We start from the raw sequence: 16,932 nt of genomic DNA, 5'->3' as shown, positions 1-16,932 counted from the left end.
ATGCAGTTTTATCTTATCGTCCATTTGGCCATTCAACTTTTTATCAAATGTTCTCTTGAACTTGAGCCACGGAAGTACAATAGAATGCTAATGTTTATATTATTCTAATATCGGTGTCGTTGTCCGGTGATTACCTCACACACGGGTCGAGACTATGGAAATACTTGGGCTATCGAAATTTTAAAAAACAAATCTTATATCTTTAAACGAGCAATTCTTGTATATATATATATATATATGTATACATAATCTGAATCTCGGAAACGGCTCCAACGATTTTCATAAAATTAAGTATGCAGGGGATTTCGGGGGTGATAAATCGATCTAGCTAGGTTTCAATTGAAAAAAAATGGTTTTATCCATGTTTGAATGAGAAACAGCTACAATAACATTAGAATACAAAGGTAAATTTCGCCACTATATACAAGACTATTATAGCTCAGATGGGACATTGGGTGATCCGGAAAGCAGAAGACCCCGGTTAGAATCCAGATGCCCTATTAGTTTTTTTTTTGTTCAAGTTTTGTACATTCTTAAAAATCCGAGTAAGGCTCGGTCGTCCGGATATTAATAATAAACCATGATGCCTAATAACCAGGGAGCGTACATTTCATGCCGATGACAGGCGTATGACGCCAAGCTACATACAGGATATAAAAAAACGAATTGGTGGTTTTAATGACTATCTCTTCATTTAATTATGCGTGTTATTTAGAGATAAATTAATTAGTTATAATTTATAACTGACGTAGTAGTTTCTGAAATCTAAAAAATAAGTATTTAATGGGTTGGAAATAGGGTTTCCGATTTCTCGAGGTTTTTTAGTTCTCGGGTGTCGAGACTTCTCGAGCCTGATTTCTCGGGTCTTCTCGGGTTGTCGAGAAAAAATAAAATACGTCTAAATTTTTGTTTAATTAATAAAAAAGAGTCTTTAATTTAACTGTGTTTATTTTACATGAAAAAAATCAACATAATTTTTAACAAAAAAAACAAGTTCTCAATAAAAAATCAGCTCAAAACAAAATTGCTAACTAAAAACAATCATACTTCTTCTTCTTATCATAACTAATCTCATCTCACTAATCTGTAATAAAAAACAAAATCTCTGTTAACAATCAGCTTAAAACAAACATCTTAACTAAAAACAATCATACTTCTTCTTATTATAACTAATCTCACTAATTTAATAAAAAACAAAATCTCTGTTAACAATCAGCTTAAAACAAACATCTTAATTCTTAACTAAAACAATCATAATTTTTCTCATCATAACTAAAGATCACTCACTAATCTCACTATGTGGGTGGTATGGTATCACAATTTTTGGCAGTTTTAATGTAATTAAATAAGAGATATCTATCTACTATTAATACGAAAAATATAACTGTCTTTAAGCCTGCTTATTAATTCTTATGAAATATGCCTTAAGATAAACCAAAGCATTAATAGATTTATCAGACAGCCGGCTCCTAATCTTACTGACCACATTTCCCGATATGGAAAATACCCTTTCATTTTGTGTTGAAGTCGGCTTGAATGAAATTAATGCTTTGTATAGTGTTTCCAGATTAGGGGTCCTCTTGCCTGTTTTTTCAAATAGCAAAAACTCTTTTTTTATAATTGATTTGGAAAGCACCACAGCATTAGTTGATTCACCATTTCTCGAAACACCTTTTATTGCTCTCTCTAATTGAGCTGCAAAGCTGTCTTGTTCAGTTTCTGATTCGCTTACGCATGCTTCGACAACTTCTGAATTATTTCCTGTCGAAGGTGCTGTAGTAGTGGGAACAGTGGGGTATAGACGATTGAATAAGTCTTCAGCGTATCCAATTAAAAATGTCTTGCTATTATCGGTAAAATAAGCACTCTTTTTGAGAATAAAATTATCGGGGCTGTTTAGGTAGCGTAGCAGCGATATTAGAGGTGTATTCCGACGATCTGATATTTTCATTTTAAGAGATTCTACTAACTGAAGAGCCAAAGGGTCGTCGATACTATGCACTAACAATTCTCTTATTTGATTAAAAACAAAAGTTTTATTTCTTTAACATACCTATTCATTTTAATCAAAAATATTATTTTGGTAATACAAAACAAAACAAACACTTGAACTATTTAAATAAATAATAACAATACTTACCTGTTTGTTCTGCGATTCTATTACTCGTGCGTCACTAAATAGTAAATACACTCACTATGCTGGGTTTATGATCCGACCGATCCGAACACGGCGGGAGTTGAAACACGAATGAACAAAATACAACTGGGGTCGCGTCGCGCTTGCGTTTGTCGGCAAAAACTAAGGATACCGACAGACACGAGCCGTGCTGTCAAAGGATGCCGCTGCCGCCTCGCATTTACAAAGAAAGCTAAGCGTAAAAATGTTTATTTAAACTTCTCGATGTCTCGACTTTTCTCGAGCTGAATTTCCCGGGTACGAGACCGACCGATTTCCCGGGAATTCCCGGGACGAGAATTCCCGGGAACAAACCCTAGTTGGAAACAAAATGCTTCATTGTGTAATATGACATTAAGTACTATCACTCAGTTTCGTTTTCTTAGTGGTCAACAAGTTTGAAAAGAGCAATAAAGAATTTTGTTTCCATCCCATTAAATACTTATTTTTTATATTTCAGCAACTGTTATGTCAGAATCAAACGTTGATAGACTATCTGTCACTACGTTTTTTTGAAACATCCTGTGTGTTTCTATTAATACGTCATTATGACGAAATTAAAATTTAAATTCGCTGCTCAGGGAATCACTCAGAAAACAGTGGTTTCGTAGATTCAAATTCAAATATTTTTATTCAAAATAGGATGTGAAATCACTTATTGAAAGTCAAAAAAACTACCACCCATTCCAAAATGAATGCCTCAGGCCTGAGAAGAATGGGCGCAACAAACTCAGCGGGCTTTTTTTTATCAAAAATATGTTTTACAATTAAAGTAACATTGTACAATTAAACTTATTATTTAATAGCCTGAGGGCGGTCGCCCCATTCCCAATCTGTGGTATCATTAAGAAAGTCATTTATGTTATAGTAACCTTTACCACACAAACGTTTTTTAACAATTCTTTTGAATAACGTAATACTTTTGCTTTGTACATTTTCTGGGATCCTGTTGTAAAAGCATATACATCGCCCCACAAAAGACTTGCTAAATCGACTTAGTAGTCGAGTAGTAGGCATTATAAGCTTATGTCTGTTCCTGCTGTTTACATTATGGTTATGACAGTTTCTGGCAAATTCACTTTTGTGCCTATAAACATACATTACATTATCAAGAATATATTGAGAAGCAACAGTCAAGATGTTGGCGGCAAACGGGCATGAATTGTACGCTCTCTGCTAATAACAATATTGCCGCCATGCCAATAAATTTTTTAGTAGTTGTTATTAAAAATATTTGTGTTCTAATAGTTAATAAAGTACCTATAAATTGTTTTAATAATTATAATCTGTGATACAGGCTCTTGCTAATGGACTGAGTAGTGATTTATTATAATACTATATGTACCGCCTGTCAAGCAAGTTGAATAGTGGCGTGATGTACGCAAAAGAACCGATTTAGTATGTAACTTTATTCGACAATCGATAGAAATAACAAAATATTCTAATCTACTTACTACACGGACGTCATTTAGCTGGAATGACGTAAAAGGGAAGTAAAGTAAAATAAGCCAACCGTTGGAGTGACGTCACGTTCATAAACCTTGATATGACTTTTTCAACATTCAGGTTGTGGCTTCATCTACAGGATCTATTTTACTGTTGATAACCTGCTCAAAACCCTCACTTCTGGGATTAATTACACTAAGTAATTAAATTTGAAACCAAACTTTATTAATTATGCAGAACTCGAACCTGTCACCTCTCGCGTTCCGTGTGACCGTTCTTCCACTGAGCCAACCGTTCGAGTGACGTCACGTTCCTAAATCTTGATATGTCTTGTTCAACATTCAGGTTGTGGCTTCATCTACAGGATCTATTTTACTGTTGATAACCTGCTCAAAACCCTCACTTCTGGGATTAATTACACTAAGTAATTAAATTTGAAACCAAACTTTATTAATTATGCAGAACTCGAACTTGTCACCTCTCGCGTTCCGTGTGACCGTTCTTCCACTGAGCCAACCGTTCGAGTGACGTCACGTTCCTAAATCTTGATATGTCTTGTTCAACATTCAGGTTGTGGCTTCATCTACAGGATCTATTTTACAGTTGATAACCTGCTCAAAACCCTCACTTCTGGGATTAATCACACTAATCAAATTTGAAACCAAGCTTTATTAATTATGCAGAACTCGAACCTGTCACCTCTCGCGTTCCGTGTGACCGTTCTTCCACTGAGCCAACCGTTCGAATGACGTCACGTTCCTAAATCTTGATATGTCTTGTTCAACTCTCAAGTTGTGGCTTCATGCGTCACTACCACCTTTCCATACTTATGTATGTGTATAATAAAATTGGATTATTTGATTTTACTTAGGACGAAAGCAACTCCTCGAGAAATGGCTGAAGGAGGATAAGCTGGAGAGTTCGGAGGAGCTGGGTGACCTCGTGAAGCAGGTGGACCCAACCCTCGCGTTGTCTGTGTACCTTCGCGCTAACATCGCCAGTAAAGTGATACAGTCGTTTGCCGAAACGGGCCAGTTCCAGAAGATTGTACTTTACGCTAAGAAGGTTTGTTATACTTGTGTAGAAGGGGTTGGTAATTTAAACATACTTAAAATTGACATATCTGTATTTTACAGTTTACACCAATAATTTATAATAATTCAATGCAATTCGGGCAGCGTTACTCCTTACAATTCACAATAAGTAATGTTCAATCGAACTTAGCGCTCTGGCTTATATAGGGCACGACCGTCTACCGTTATAATGCTGCCAACTGTTAGTTTAGGCACTACAGCAGTGCCAACTAGTTAGTAATTATAGTTATAAAGTTCTAATTATAGTTATAACTATATTAAATATTATTTAAATATTAACAGTAGTTAAATACATGTAATTATTAATTGGGATATCTTATGGCAGTTCATGACGTTGGTAGCTTGTTAACACACAAAGCTGACACTTGTTTACTTTCAGCAGTAGACCTAATTGTATATGCAGTGTTAGACCGGGATAGTTTGCCAACATTAATAGGCTTGTATTGATGTGTTTCGGTCTGATAGGTAGAAAGGTGCAGTGCGATTTGTTCGTGGTCGTATCGCGATACACTGTACTATATGTCATTAGGAATGTACTATCAATCATTTGATGTTGTTTATGTTTAGATAAATCCGCTTAATATGCAGGCTGCCATCTGCTTGTTTTTTTTAATAAAAAAAAATAATTCTGTCTTCCATTACACCACATTTTGTTTTACAACAAAACCAAGTCAATCACTATTAGCAGCCCTAAGACAGCTAAACTGGATAATGCCGGTTTCATCTAGTAATAATAATGACGTTTAAAAGTGTGTGAAAAGATCTATTTACTGAAATAAATATCATTTATCATAAGTATGTCATTTATTATTTATCGTAAGGTATTCCACGTATTTGTACTTTCATGACTGATCAAAATACCAACGTGAATTAGCCAGCTAGTCATTGATTGCAAAAGCTACTTGATCCATTTGAAACAATGTGTTATTATAAGGGAAATACTTTATTCGTTGTAACGTTCTCCCTGCAGGTCGGCTACTCGCCAGATTACATCTTCCTGCTGCGCTCCGTGATGCGCACGAGTCCCGAGCAAGGCGCTGGTTTCGCCGGGATGCTTGTCGCCGAGGACCCCCCTCTCGCCGACATCAACCAGATCGTGGACGTGTTCATGGAACAGAACATGGTGCAGCAATGTACCGCCTTCCTCCTCGACGCTCTCAAGAACAACCGACCTGAGGAAGGTCCCCTCCAGACACGGTGAGTAATGTTACTAAAACTTCATTACAATGACGTAAGAAGCTAGCGAACTAGACAAACATTATCCAACTGTAACATTGTAAACAAACACAAAGTTATGATTTGGATAATTTTGACATCTTCGACCCAATCGCAGCAACACCTGCCGCATTTATCTTGTGTCTATGTAATTATATTATTCTTCTGTAAGTGTGTTGACAGTGAACTCCTCCTAAATGGCTGGACCTATTTTGATGATTTTTTTAGAGTGTTCCAGTGAATTTGAGATTAGTTTAGATTCTCAATACAGTCGACATATAATTCTCCTACGTATGTTAGTGATCTCCTCCTAACTGTGTACAGGACAACATCTGTAGGGTCCGCTAGTATAATATAAAAACTAGGTGACCCGACAGACGTTGTTCTGTACATAATAAATAAAATAACTGTTTTTAACGAATTTGTCAATAATATCTCATAACATCAAGAAATATTCCGTAAATTATGCTCCCTGTCAATATTGAATTTGTTTCACAGCAGAACTGTCAAACCATGCGTCAGTAAATTCTCTATATGTAGATACAAAACAAACATTGGAAATAAATAATAATGATGGGTTCCAAAACGAAATAAAAACTATCTATTCTCTTAAGTTGGACTATACTGCACTCCATGAAGTAATGGTGATTTAAAATCCGTTCATTAGTTTAGGAGTTCAGTGGAAACAAACATCAGGACACTGGATTTATATATAATTAAGATAATTCATAATAAGAGTGCTGTAGCGAGTTAAATTACTAGGCTAATGAGACTTGCCATTATACTATGTATAGGAAAAATTATTCAACAAATATTTCAACTTAATATTATTATAATAACACAGCCAAACTGTATTTTGCATAACTTGGCTGCTATTGGTTACAAATAGTACAATTTTAGCCATAGAAAGAAAAATTAGGAAATGACGGTTTGCAAAATAATGGATTAGTAATCAATCTGGTTGTGAAATCACAATGCCGCTCAGATTTTGTGTTTTCAAGAATTCCACTACAATAGTGGACAGGGCGTATCAATTATCAGCAAGCGAACGGCTTGCTCGTCACTTTTAATACTTACAATAAAATATTAAAATTCATACTAAACAAAATAAAACAATGTAAAAATACAATTTATAACTCAATAATTATTGTGCGCCCGGTAGCACTAGTTTTCAATAGCCTTATAATAAATAACTCTTGGGTAAGAGCTGATAATTAATGACAATCGTCGCACCTAGCGGCATTGTAAAATAAGGCTTATATCATAATGTGCGCACTTATGTGTACTGTGTTTTATACGCGCATTTAATTATATAAATCATTAACTGATTTTTTATGGTATAGAAGAACAAACGAGCATATACGGGTCAACTGATGATATGTGATCATCGCACAATGAGGATTAAAATACTATGTAATAAGAGGCGGACCTAAGTAAAAATTGAAATTTAGTTTAGTATGATACGTGCAGTTATTTGACATAAGTTTGAAATAGTAGTAATTACAGTATGACGATTGGCCACGAAGGTATGAAAGCGAACAGTTGCTTAAAACGTAGTGGATTTCGGCTGTCTCCGTTTTTTCACAAGAGTATAGCCGTCATCTGTCAATCTTTCAATGACTGCACGTTTCATACAATCGAGTGAATCGCTTTTTTCTTTGAGAGTTGCACTAGGCTGTCACCGCAGCCCAGCACTCTCTTGTAACGCCAGAGTAGTCACAAGAGCGTTGTCGATCTTATAAATTGCCGTACGTATATTACGTACATATGATTTCGAAAAGCGAAAACATATTAAAAATAAAACTATTTACATTTTGACACTGGCAAATAGAGACTAGATATTGTCACCGAAGTTATATTAATATTATGAATGTATTATAGAATTAAAATTAAAAAGTTTTATTTTTTTGAAAGAACTCAATATTCACAGTGTTGTAAGATATAGTTGTTTATATAATTATTAATCTTTGGCTAAGACAAATGTCAGGTTCTTGTAATATTATCTGTGCTTATCATATTGGGTGGACGAAGCGAAACAAGTATGTAAGGATCTTAGCAAGTGGAATGAAGTGGTCTCTGCCTACCACTACGGGAAAGACGCGTGATTTTATTTATGTATGTTTGTATGTATGTATCATATTGGGTGTGAAATTGAAATGTGAATATCTTCATAATGGACGTGTAACTAAATTTGAACATTAATTATACTACTTCAATTATTAAAACTGGATTTATGATTTAATAATACTACACACAGTTCATTTAGAAGAAATAGATTGAACTATGGTTTTTTTTTTTTTTTTTGTATGGAATAGGAGGACAAACGAGCGTACGGGTCACCTGGTGTTAAGTGATCACCGCCGCCCACACTCTCCTGCAACACCAGAGGAATCACAAGAGCGTTGCCGGTCTTTAAGGAAGGTGTACGCGCTTTTCTTGAAGGTACCCATGTCGTATCGTCCCGGAAACACCGCACAAGGAAGCTCATTCCACAGCTTCGTGGAACTATGGTGTCAATTACTATAAATAGAGAGACAAATTTGTACCAAAATTTATGGAGTGTTCTGTTCAAACGCTCTTACCAACTGATCCAACCGTCCTAGCGACGCATCAATCCTGGAAACTAATTTATTTACGGATGTCCGCAGGCTATTGGAGATGAACCTGATGTCGGCGCCTCAAGTGGCGGACGCGATCCTCGGCAACGGCATGTTCACTCACTACGACCGCGCGCACGTGGCGCAGCTCTGTGAGAAGGCGGGCCTGCTGCAGCGTGCGCTCGAGCACTACACCGACCTGTACGACATCAAGCGGGCCGTGGTACGTACACACTCCAGTAAATACGGGACGAGACGAGCAGGACGTTCAGCTGATGCTAATTGATACGCCCTGACCATTACAATACAGTGCCGATCACAATTATTGAAAAATCCAAAAATTCTGATCGGCACTACAATTGCGAGACATAAGACGTTGAGTCTCATTTGCCAAGTAATTTCACTAGCTACGGCGCCCTTTAGACCGAAACACAGTAATGTTTACACATTACTGCTTCACGGCAGAAATAGGCGCCGTTGTGGTACCGATAATCTAGCCGGCATCCTGTGCTAAAGAGCCTCCCACTGATATGTTCGGTGAAGATTATCGGAGCCACCCGACCACCACCGTTTCGTTGTTCGATGAGTGAAGATCGCTTTGGTATATTCGGGACTTGTTAGCAATGCATCATAGTCGAAGGAAAACATCCTTGCGTGCATTTGTTACTGAGTGATTCGCCGATCGCTAGCTTGCGAGAGAGGCGTTCCGGACACGGTATGGAGTTAATAAAGCGAACTTATTAACTTATATATTTTATACTACTTCATATTTATAAATAAATATAATGCACGAGGTGAGGCGGCGCTGGCCAATGGTCAAACCAGATGGTATGTAGCTCCATTCGTAAGTTATCTTTCATCCTCGGTCGTTATAATATGTGGACCCTGCATTACAGTGCTCTAACGAACGCATTACAACTATTCTGTTCCGTTTTTCGTTGACATACATAATGTATTGAATATTTTTTTCGATTAAATATAATACTTTTTTACACAACAGTCGTTCGGACGTTTACACGCGTGGGGAAAATAATAATGCAAATTTTCCGCAGTAATCTTAAAATTCATATCATAATTCACATGCGTACTAATTCTTTAAAATAATTACAAAAGACAGAAAAGTATTATTCAAAAATAATAAATTTTCCTTAAATATTCTTCTTTTAATAGGAGTGACCGAAATTTTGTTTTATTTTATAGGTGCATACACATTTGTTGTCGGCAGACTGGCTCGTAAACTATTTCGGAACATTGTCTGTAGAAGATTCACTTGAGTGTTTGAAGGCGATGCTGCAGGCCAACATCCGCCAGAACCTACAAATATGTGTTCAGATCGCCAACAAATACCACGAGCAGCTCACAACAAAAGCACTCATTGAAATGTTCGAGAGTTTCAAAACTTACGAGGGACTGTTCTACTTCCTCGGCTCGATCGTGAACTTCAGTCAAGATTCAGAGGTTCACTTCAAGTACATTCAGGTAATTAATTCATTGTATTGGTAATTCAAGTGTACTTGTGTTGTAATGGTGTGTTTTACTTAATCTAACTTTATAAATTATAAAATTTGACATCCTTATAGTTTCATATCCGGCTCTTATGCCTTTTTTATGTTCTTAAAAAATGTTATTTTATGTTTTTTTGTTACAAATATATTTGACTTTTTTATATTTATTTACAGACATATTTTAAAACCACTTCAACAACAAGCCACTAGTCCTTGTTATTGAAGTGGTAATATAATATTATTTAATAAATAGTTTTTCTTTATGCATTACCATATTGGGCAAAACAGGTGAAAATAGCCTTATCCATTTCAAAGATTTCTTTATTGATAATGTCACAAAACATCGAAATGTAACTATATTCACATGGTCTCAGGCCGCCTGTAAGACCGGCCAGATCAAGGAGGTGGAGCGCATCTGCCGCGAATCCAACTGCTACAACGCGGAGCGAGTGAAAAACTTCCTGAAGGAGGCCAAGTTACCTGACCAGTTGCCGCTCATCATTGTGTGTGACCGCTTCGACTTCGTGCACGATCTGGTGCTCTATCTGTACCGGAACAGTTTGCAGAAGTACATTGAGATTTATGTGCAGAAGGTAATGACATATTATATATCATAACTATGTATCAGAATTGTTCCAAGGCTGAACATTGAAATGCACTATATGGATGGTCTCCTACCATGAAGTTATCCATTGATGGTTGATTGAAAATTCTGCACTTCCTAATTCATTTAATGCAACACATCCATTGGTTTTTCAATCCGGATGTATTCTTTTTTGTCTATTATCTAATGAAAAGGTTTATTCTTTCGTTTTTCGTTCTTTCTTTTTATAATAAAATGAGACAAAGAATAATATTCATAATATACGGAAGAATTTGCTTCATTAAATTGTTGTACTGTACAATTCTTTTTTTAATAAATTATTTTTTAAATGAATTTGTTATTAATATGAAACAATTTATATTGTAGGTGAACCCATCACGTCTGCCGGTGGTTGTGGGTGGGTTGTTGGACGTGGACTGTGCAGAAGACATTATCAAAAATTTAATTCTAGTTGTCCGGGGACAGTTTTCTACTGATGAGCTTGTCGCAGAAGTTGAAAAAAGAAATCGGTATGTACACTTATTTTTTTTCATTAATACATCAGTAACACAATATTTAAAGCTACCATCGAGTTTTGTAAGACTAATTAAAAATATCTAAAATGTCTTTATTGCTTTGTGTCTGCTTTCTCACATTCCAGGATGAAGCTGGATTCGTAAATCTTAATGAGATATTCATAGACTCCACCAAACAAAAAATCCCTTCAATAGTATTTTCTGATAGTAAGGTCGTCATAACTCTACCAAATATAATGGCAAGTGTGCTAATCATACCTTTCGACGTTAGTCTGACATCTCTCTAGAAAGTTATTCTAGAATGGCATATTATAAATTATACAATAATAGGTTGATCACCATTAGTGAGCCCAATTCTACACAGAAATAGTTATACTTTTTAAAAAAAGCTTGACAACTTTCTATTATGAAAGTCATATTGGAAAATTAGTGAAACATCGGGACAAATAATTAATTTTGTAATGTAATTGATTCAGTATATATATTCTTTTAAAAGTATGTAGCTTGTAATTTTTATAATATATTCTGTAAAATGGTACTAAAAGCACTGTTGTTGTTGTATAGATTGAAGCTTCTGCTACCGTGGCTGGAGAGCCGCGTGCACGAGGGCTGCAACGAGCCGGCCACACACAACGCACTCGCTAAGATATACATCGACTCCAACAACAACCCGGAGAGGTTCCTCAAGGAGAACCAATGGTAATGACCTGCTGGCTCTCATCACTACCAACAACATAACTTACAACTGACAAACAGGCATTGTGCCAGCAGAGTCTGATCACACTAATACAGGGCAACTTAGAAACTCAGTGGTGTGGTTTTTTTTTATTAAAAGTACGGGGCGAGACGAGTAATTGCAATGCATGGTAATTGACCTGTGAAACACCCTGACCATTACAATGCAGTGCTGCTCAGGATTCTTGAAAAACCCAAAAATTCTGAGGCACAATTGCGCTCGTCATCTTGAGACATAAGGTGTTAAGTCTCATTTGCCCAGTAATTTCACTAGCCACGGCGCCCTTCAGCCCGAAACACATTAATGTTTACACTTTACTGCTACATGGCGGAAATAATCGCCGTTGTGGTACGCATAATCTAGCCTGTAATGTGCAAAAGAGCCTCCAGTTGGTGTATGAGTTGACGACATAGCAATACTTAATGTTGTAGTGTATGATACAGTAAGTAATGAATGCTTTCATTGAAGCTCACATATAACAATCATTTGTTCATATTATACAATACTTAAGTTCTTTATAAAAATGCATATTATATTTCTATATAAAATCCCGATGGCTTAGGTAAAACTCCTGAAACACGTTATATGTTTTTAAAAAACTAAGAAACTAGTAGTAGTAAAGTAACTTCTTCAGGAAAGTAAATTTTATTTTGTAGTATGTTGAAACGTATTTTACTTCTGTAATAATTATTTTTATTGGCTTAATTAGGATGATTATGTTTATATTTATTTTTGGGAAGCCCATCTGGGGTTTGACTAGTCGTTCACATAGCGTGGGCTATCCAATGTGACGGTAGGTACGAGTCCCGCGTGGTGGGCCGCTACTGCGAGAAGCGCGACCCGCACCTGGCGTGCGTGGCCTACGAGCGCGGGCAGTGCGACCGCGAGCTGATCGCCGTGTGCAACGACAACTCGCTGTTCAAGACGCAGGCGCGCTACCTGGTGCGGCGCCGCGACCAGGACCTGTGGCTCGAGGTGCTGGCCGAGTCCAACCCCTTCAAGAGGCAGCTCATTGACCAGGTACACTTTGTAATATTGAAATAACCATAGGCACATACGTCAAAATAACATTTTTTGTCTGTCTGTCTGTTTGTTCCGGCTAATCTCTGAAATGGCTGGACCGATTTTGATGGGACTTTTAGTTGCTGATGTAATAAGGAGCAACTTAGGCTACGTTTATTTTAGAAAAATAATGTAATGTTGCAATGTACAAGTTACAGTCTAACTCTAAAAATTATTTTGATGGCAAAACAATGTTTGCCGAGTCAGCTAGTAAGTTATATATCTAAATTTAGAAACCGACTTGTGAGATGGGACTGCCAAATTAGACTGACTGCAGCAAGCTGAACATGCTAAGACTTAAGACCTTGATTCTACAAACTAGTTGAAAAAGTTAAGTTATTTAAGATTTTATCCTAAAATCATAGATATTGCTAACAAGATAGTATCCTCTAACAGACAGCTATTGATGCATTGTGCCTCGAGAAGAAATGTCACTGTAATAAAAATAATTTTGCCATTTTTAAACTAGATAAATATATGGTCTGACAAGAATCTATATATCTAGAATATGTCCAATCACGCTGATTGCATTGAACACTTACACACAATGAACATTCGTTACTAATGTCCTCTACCGAATTAAAGTAGCCATTTATAATATTTACTTTGCTCAAAATCTCTGCTGGGGTATATATCATTATCAAATCTATTTAAAATAAATACTTATAAGTGACTTATTTCCTTTGATCTCGAGGGGGTCCTATGTTACAAAGTTCTCCATCATAGACAACTTTGGATCATCAGCTTTACTTTTATTGTCGCTCCTCTTCAGATGTCCTTCTTATTGCTTTGTATCTAATGCTGTTGTTACTTAAGGTGTGCTCTATACAGACACACTTAATACTTATTAGTATGATAAATAAATAGTGACAATAAAAATTGCATGATATTTTTATATTTTTTCAGGTTGTACAGACAGCCCTGTCGGAGACTCAAGACCCAGAAGATATATCAGTGACAGTGAAGGCATTCATGACAGCGGACTTGCCGAACGAACTTATTGAATTGTTGGAGAAGATTGTATTGGACAGTTCAGTTTTCTCCGACCACAGAAACCTCCAGAACCTACTTATACTTACAGGTAAATGATTATATTCATCTGTATCACTTGTAAGACTTTTTATTTAACTACTTGGCTGTTACAATTGATAACTAATTTGTCAAAGAGGGTTTGAAAATCGAGGCACTCCTAGTCGTCTCTATTTTGTAATATAACTTCAATATTATGACATGCAAATGGAAGGCATGTGATAAAAAAGGGATAGTAATTTTTTTTGCTCTTTTTGTAAATCGTATTGTATTGACTTTTGGTATTATTGAGTATTTTATTTTGTTATTTGATGTAGTTATTTAACACTTTCCGCAATCACATACACAATCAAACACGAATACAAAGATAATTTTAAAAAACTATTTAAAATAACACTAATAAATAAAAGTGATGCATCAATGATAGTTAAAAATTGTTGATAAATAAGAAGCCACAAGAGAATTGTTGATATCTTCGTGTTGTGTGTTAATTCGTATGAAATTACACCGCCTGTATAAAATTAGATTATGAAAAAACTTATAATATTTTGATCCCTTGTATGTTTAACACACACACATATAACCATAATAATATAACCACCACCCACACGATGCAGTGCCAGACTAGTGTGGCTATTGTTTGACAATCACAATGTAGTAATAAATAGAAGTTTGTAAAATATTAAAACGTTTGAAGTTAATGACAAACTTATATTCGATAAGGCTTGAAGACTGACACAAAATAAGAGAAAACAATGAACTGACAGTACTAAATCTATAATGCTGCAACAGCACAATGGGCCTTGGCCGATTAAGAGCCTCCATTGGTCACTCTGTGGTAATTTAATTCTTTTGTAATTCATTCATTAAGTGGTAATAATACTCATTATTATAACACTAGAAATAAGGGATTGCTTGTAACTAGTTCTATACATAATATCTTCAAGGGTAAATGTATGCACTTCTATAATAAAGTCTCAGCCACTGTTCAGGCATTATCTATAAATAAATTTAAATGTTTTATAAAAAAAATGGCTCTGTCGTAAATCCTATTACTCCACTGCTGAATATCTAAATGATCGGACAGCCTGGGACTAGATTATGATTTCTTTATAGCGATAGAAATGACTGTACAATATTGTATATTTTTGTTATAGTAACGTTTACCACATAAACATTTTCGAATTTCGTGATAGGTACATTTGTTTTGAACATTTTCTGGGATCATGTTGTAAAAGCATATACATCACCCCACAAAAGACTTACTAATTCGACTTAGCCGAGTAGTAGGCATTGTAACTTTATGCCTGTTCCTGGTGTCAATATTATGTTTATAAACGTAACTATTCTATTCTTTCTAGTGGCTTCTGTGGAAGGGGCACCACAACTCGCCAATGTCACGTTTCAGTAGACCAACAAGCTTAGAGTGTATAATATATTGATAAGTTGCAAATGAATGTTACAGCCATAAAGGCGGACCGATCCCGTGTGATGGAGTACATCAACCGGCTGGACAATTATGACGCGCCCGATATCGCCAACATAGCCATCAACAACGAACTCTACGAGGAAGCTTTCGCTATATTCAAGAAGTTCGATGTCAACACATCTGCAATACAAGTAAGTTTAAGTAGTATGAGGCTATAATGGCTATCTGTAACAGTGACAATATGATGTAAGTCTTAATACATCATAAAATTGAGTATTTAATCATTAATATACATTATTTAAATACATCAAAAATAATCTAGCGACTACATTAACCTGATCATATCGCCCTGCACTGTTTGAAGCAATACCACTTGTGTCTGCTATAGGAACGACACCCATGCCTTTCAAACAGCATTCCAAGGAACATGACAGTACATGTTAACCTTTATTTTAGAAATACTTGTAGTTTTAGTACTGCTGGTTGAACACTTTGCCTTCTGATATCTGTGATATGATAATTAAACATTGATTGCTAAATCGCTAAGTATCTCATAAATTTAGTATACAGGTAGTTTCGGGGGCGAGATATCGATCTAGCTAGGTTTCAATTTTAAAAAATGAAGTTTTTTCTGTGTTTAAATGAGAAACTGCTACAATAACATTAGAATACAAAGGTTAATTTCGCCACTATATACAAGAGTATAATAGCTCAGATGGGACATTGGGTGATCCGGAAAGCAGAAGACCTCGGTTTGAATCCAGATGTCCTATTAGTCTATTTTTGTTCGAGTTTTGTACTTTCTTTAAAGTTGAGAAAGGCTGTGGAATGAACTTTTTTGTGCGGTGTTTCCGGGACGATACGACATGGGTACCTTCAAAAAAAGCGCGTACACCTTCCTTAAAGGCCGGTAACGCTCCTGTGATTCCTCTGGTGTTGCAAGAGAGTGTGGGCGGCGGTGATCACTTAACAACAGGTGACCCGTACGCTCGTTTGTCCTCCTATTTCATAAAAAAAAAAAAAGGTTCGGTCGACCAGGTACTTTATTTTTAAAGGTCTAATGGTCTTGGCGGAGTGATTATAATGAAGTGTTATTTGCAGGTGTTGATCGAACAAGTGAAGGACCTGAAGCGTGCGTACGAGTTCGCCGAGCGCTGCAACGAGCCGGGCGTCTGGTCGCAGCTCGCGAAGGCTCAGCTGCAGCAGGGGCTGGTGAAGGAGGCCATCGACTCGTACATCAAGGCGGACGACCCCTCCGCCTACATGGACGTGGTGGCTACTGCCAGCGCGCAGCACTCCTGGGAGGACCTCGTGCGGTACCTGCAGGTCAGTACTACTAGCGGAACATACTTGGACTACTACAAGTCAATATCAATTAACATTAATTTTATTTATTACACACCATGTTTATAAAATAATTTTATATAATAGTAGTTGCAGTTGCGGCATAGGAATACAAATGATAGGATTTTAAAGTTGTCAATATGGATCAGAGTTTTTGTATCAAACGTTCTTGAAATCCGA

The 16,932-nt window shown here is 36.4% G+C and overlaps 1 protein-coding gene across 1 annotated transcript in view; it reads left to right on the top strand.

Annotated features, from left to right (window-relative positions):
• The window catches only part of LOC126974162 (clathrin heavy chain), a 52,873-nt gene that overhangs the window by 22,972 nt on the left and 12,969 nt on the right, over positions 1 to 16,932 (top strand). The window contains exons 9-19 of the mRNA XM_050821596.1: positions 4,494 to 4,687; positions 5,687 to 5,913; positions 8,580 to 8,751; positions 9,729 to 10,007; positions 10,408 to 10,626; positions 11,004 to 11,146; positions 11,717 to 11,851; positions 12,686 to 12,908; positions 13,857 to 14,031; positions 15,445 to 15,599; positions 16,510 to 16,734. Of these exons, the coding sequence (XP_050677553.1) occupies positions 4,494 to 4,687; positions 5,687 to 5,913; positions 8,580 to 8,751; positions 9,729 to 10,007; positions 10,408 to 10,626; positions 11,004 to 11,146; positions 11,717 to 11,851; positions 12,686 to 12,908; positions 13,857 to 14,031; positions 15,445 to 15,599; positions 16,510 to 16,734 (2,147 nt within the window). The remainder of the gene's footprint in view (positions 1 to 4,493; positions 4,688 to 5,686; positions 5,914 to 8,579; positions 8,752 to 9,728; positions 10,008 to 10,407; positions 10,627 to 11,003; positions 11,147 to 11,716; positions 11,852 to 12,685; positions 12,909 to 13,856; positions 14,032 to 15,444; positions 15,600 to 16,509; positions 16,735 to 16,932) is intronic.

Source organism: Leptidea sinapis, chromosome 31, assembly GCF_905404315.1.
Source record: "Leptidea sinapis chromosome 31, ilLepSina1.1, whole genome shotgun sequence".
Taxonomy (NCBI): Eukaryota; Metazoa; Arthropoda; class Insecta; order Lepidoptera; family Pieridae; genus Leptidea; species Leptidea sinapis.
This window is presented reverse-complemented; position numbering and strand designations above follow the sequence as displayed.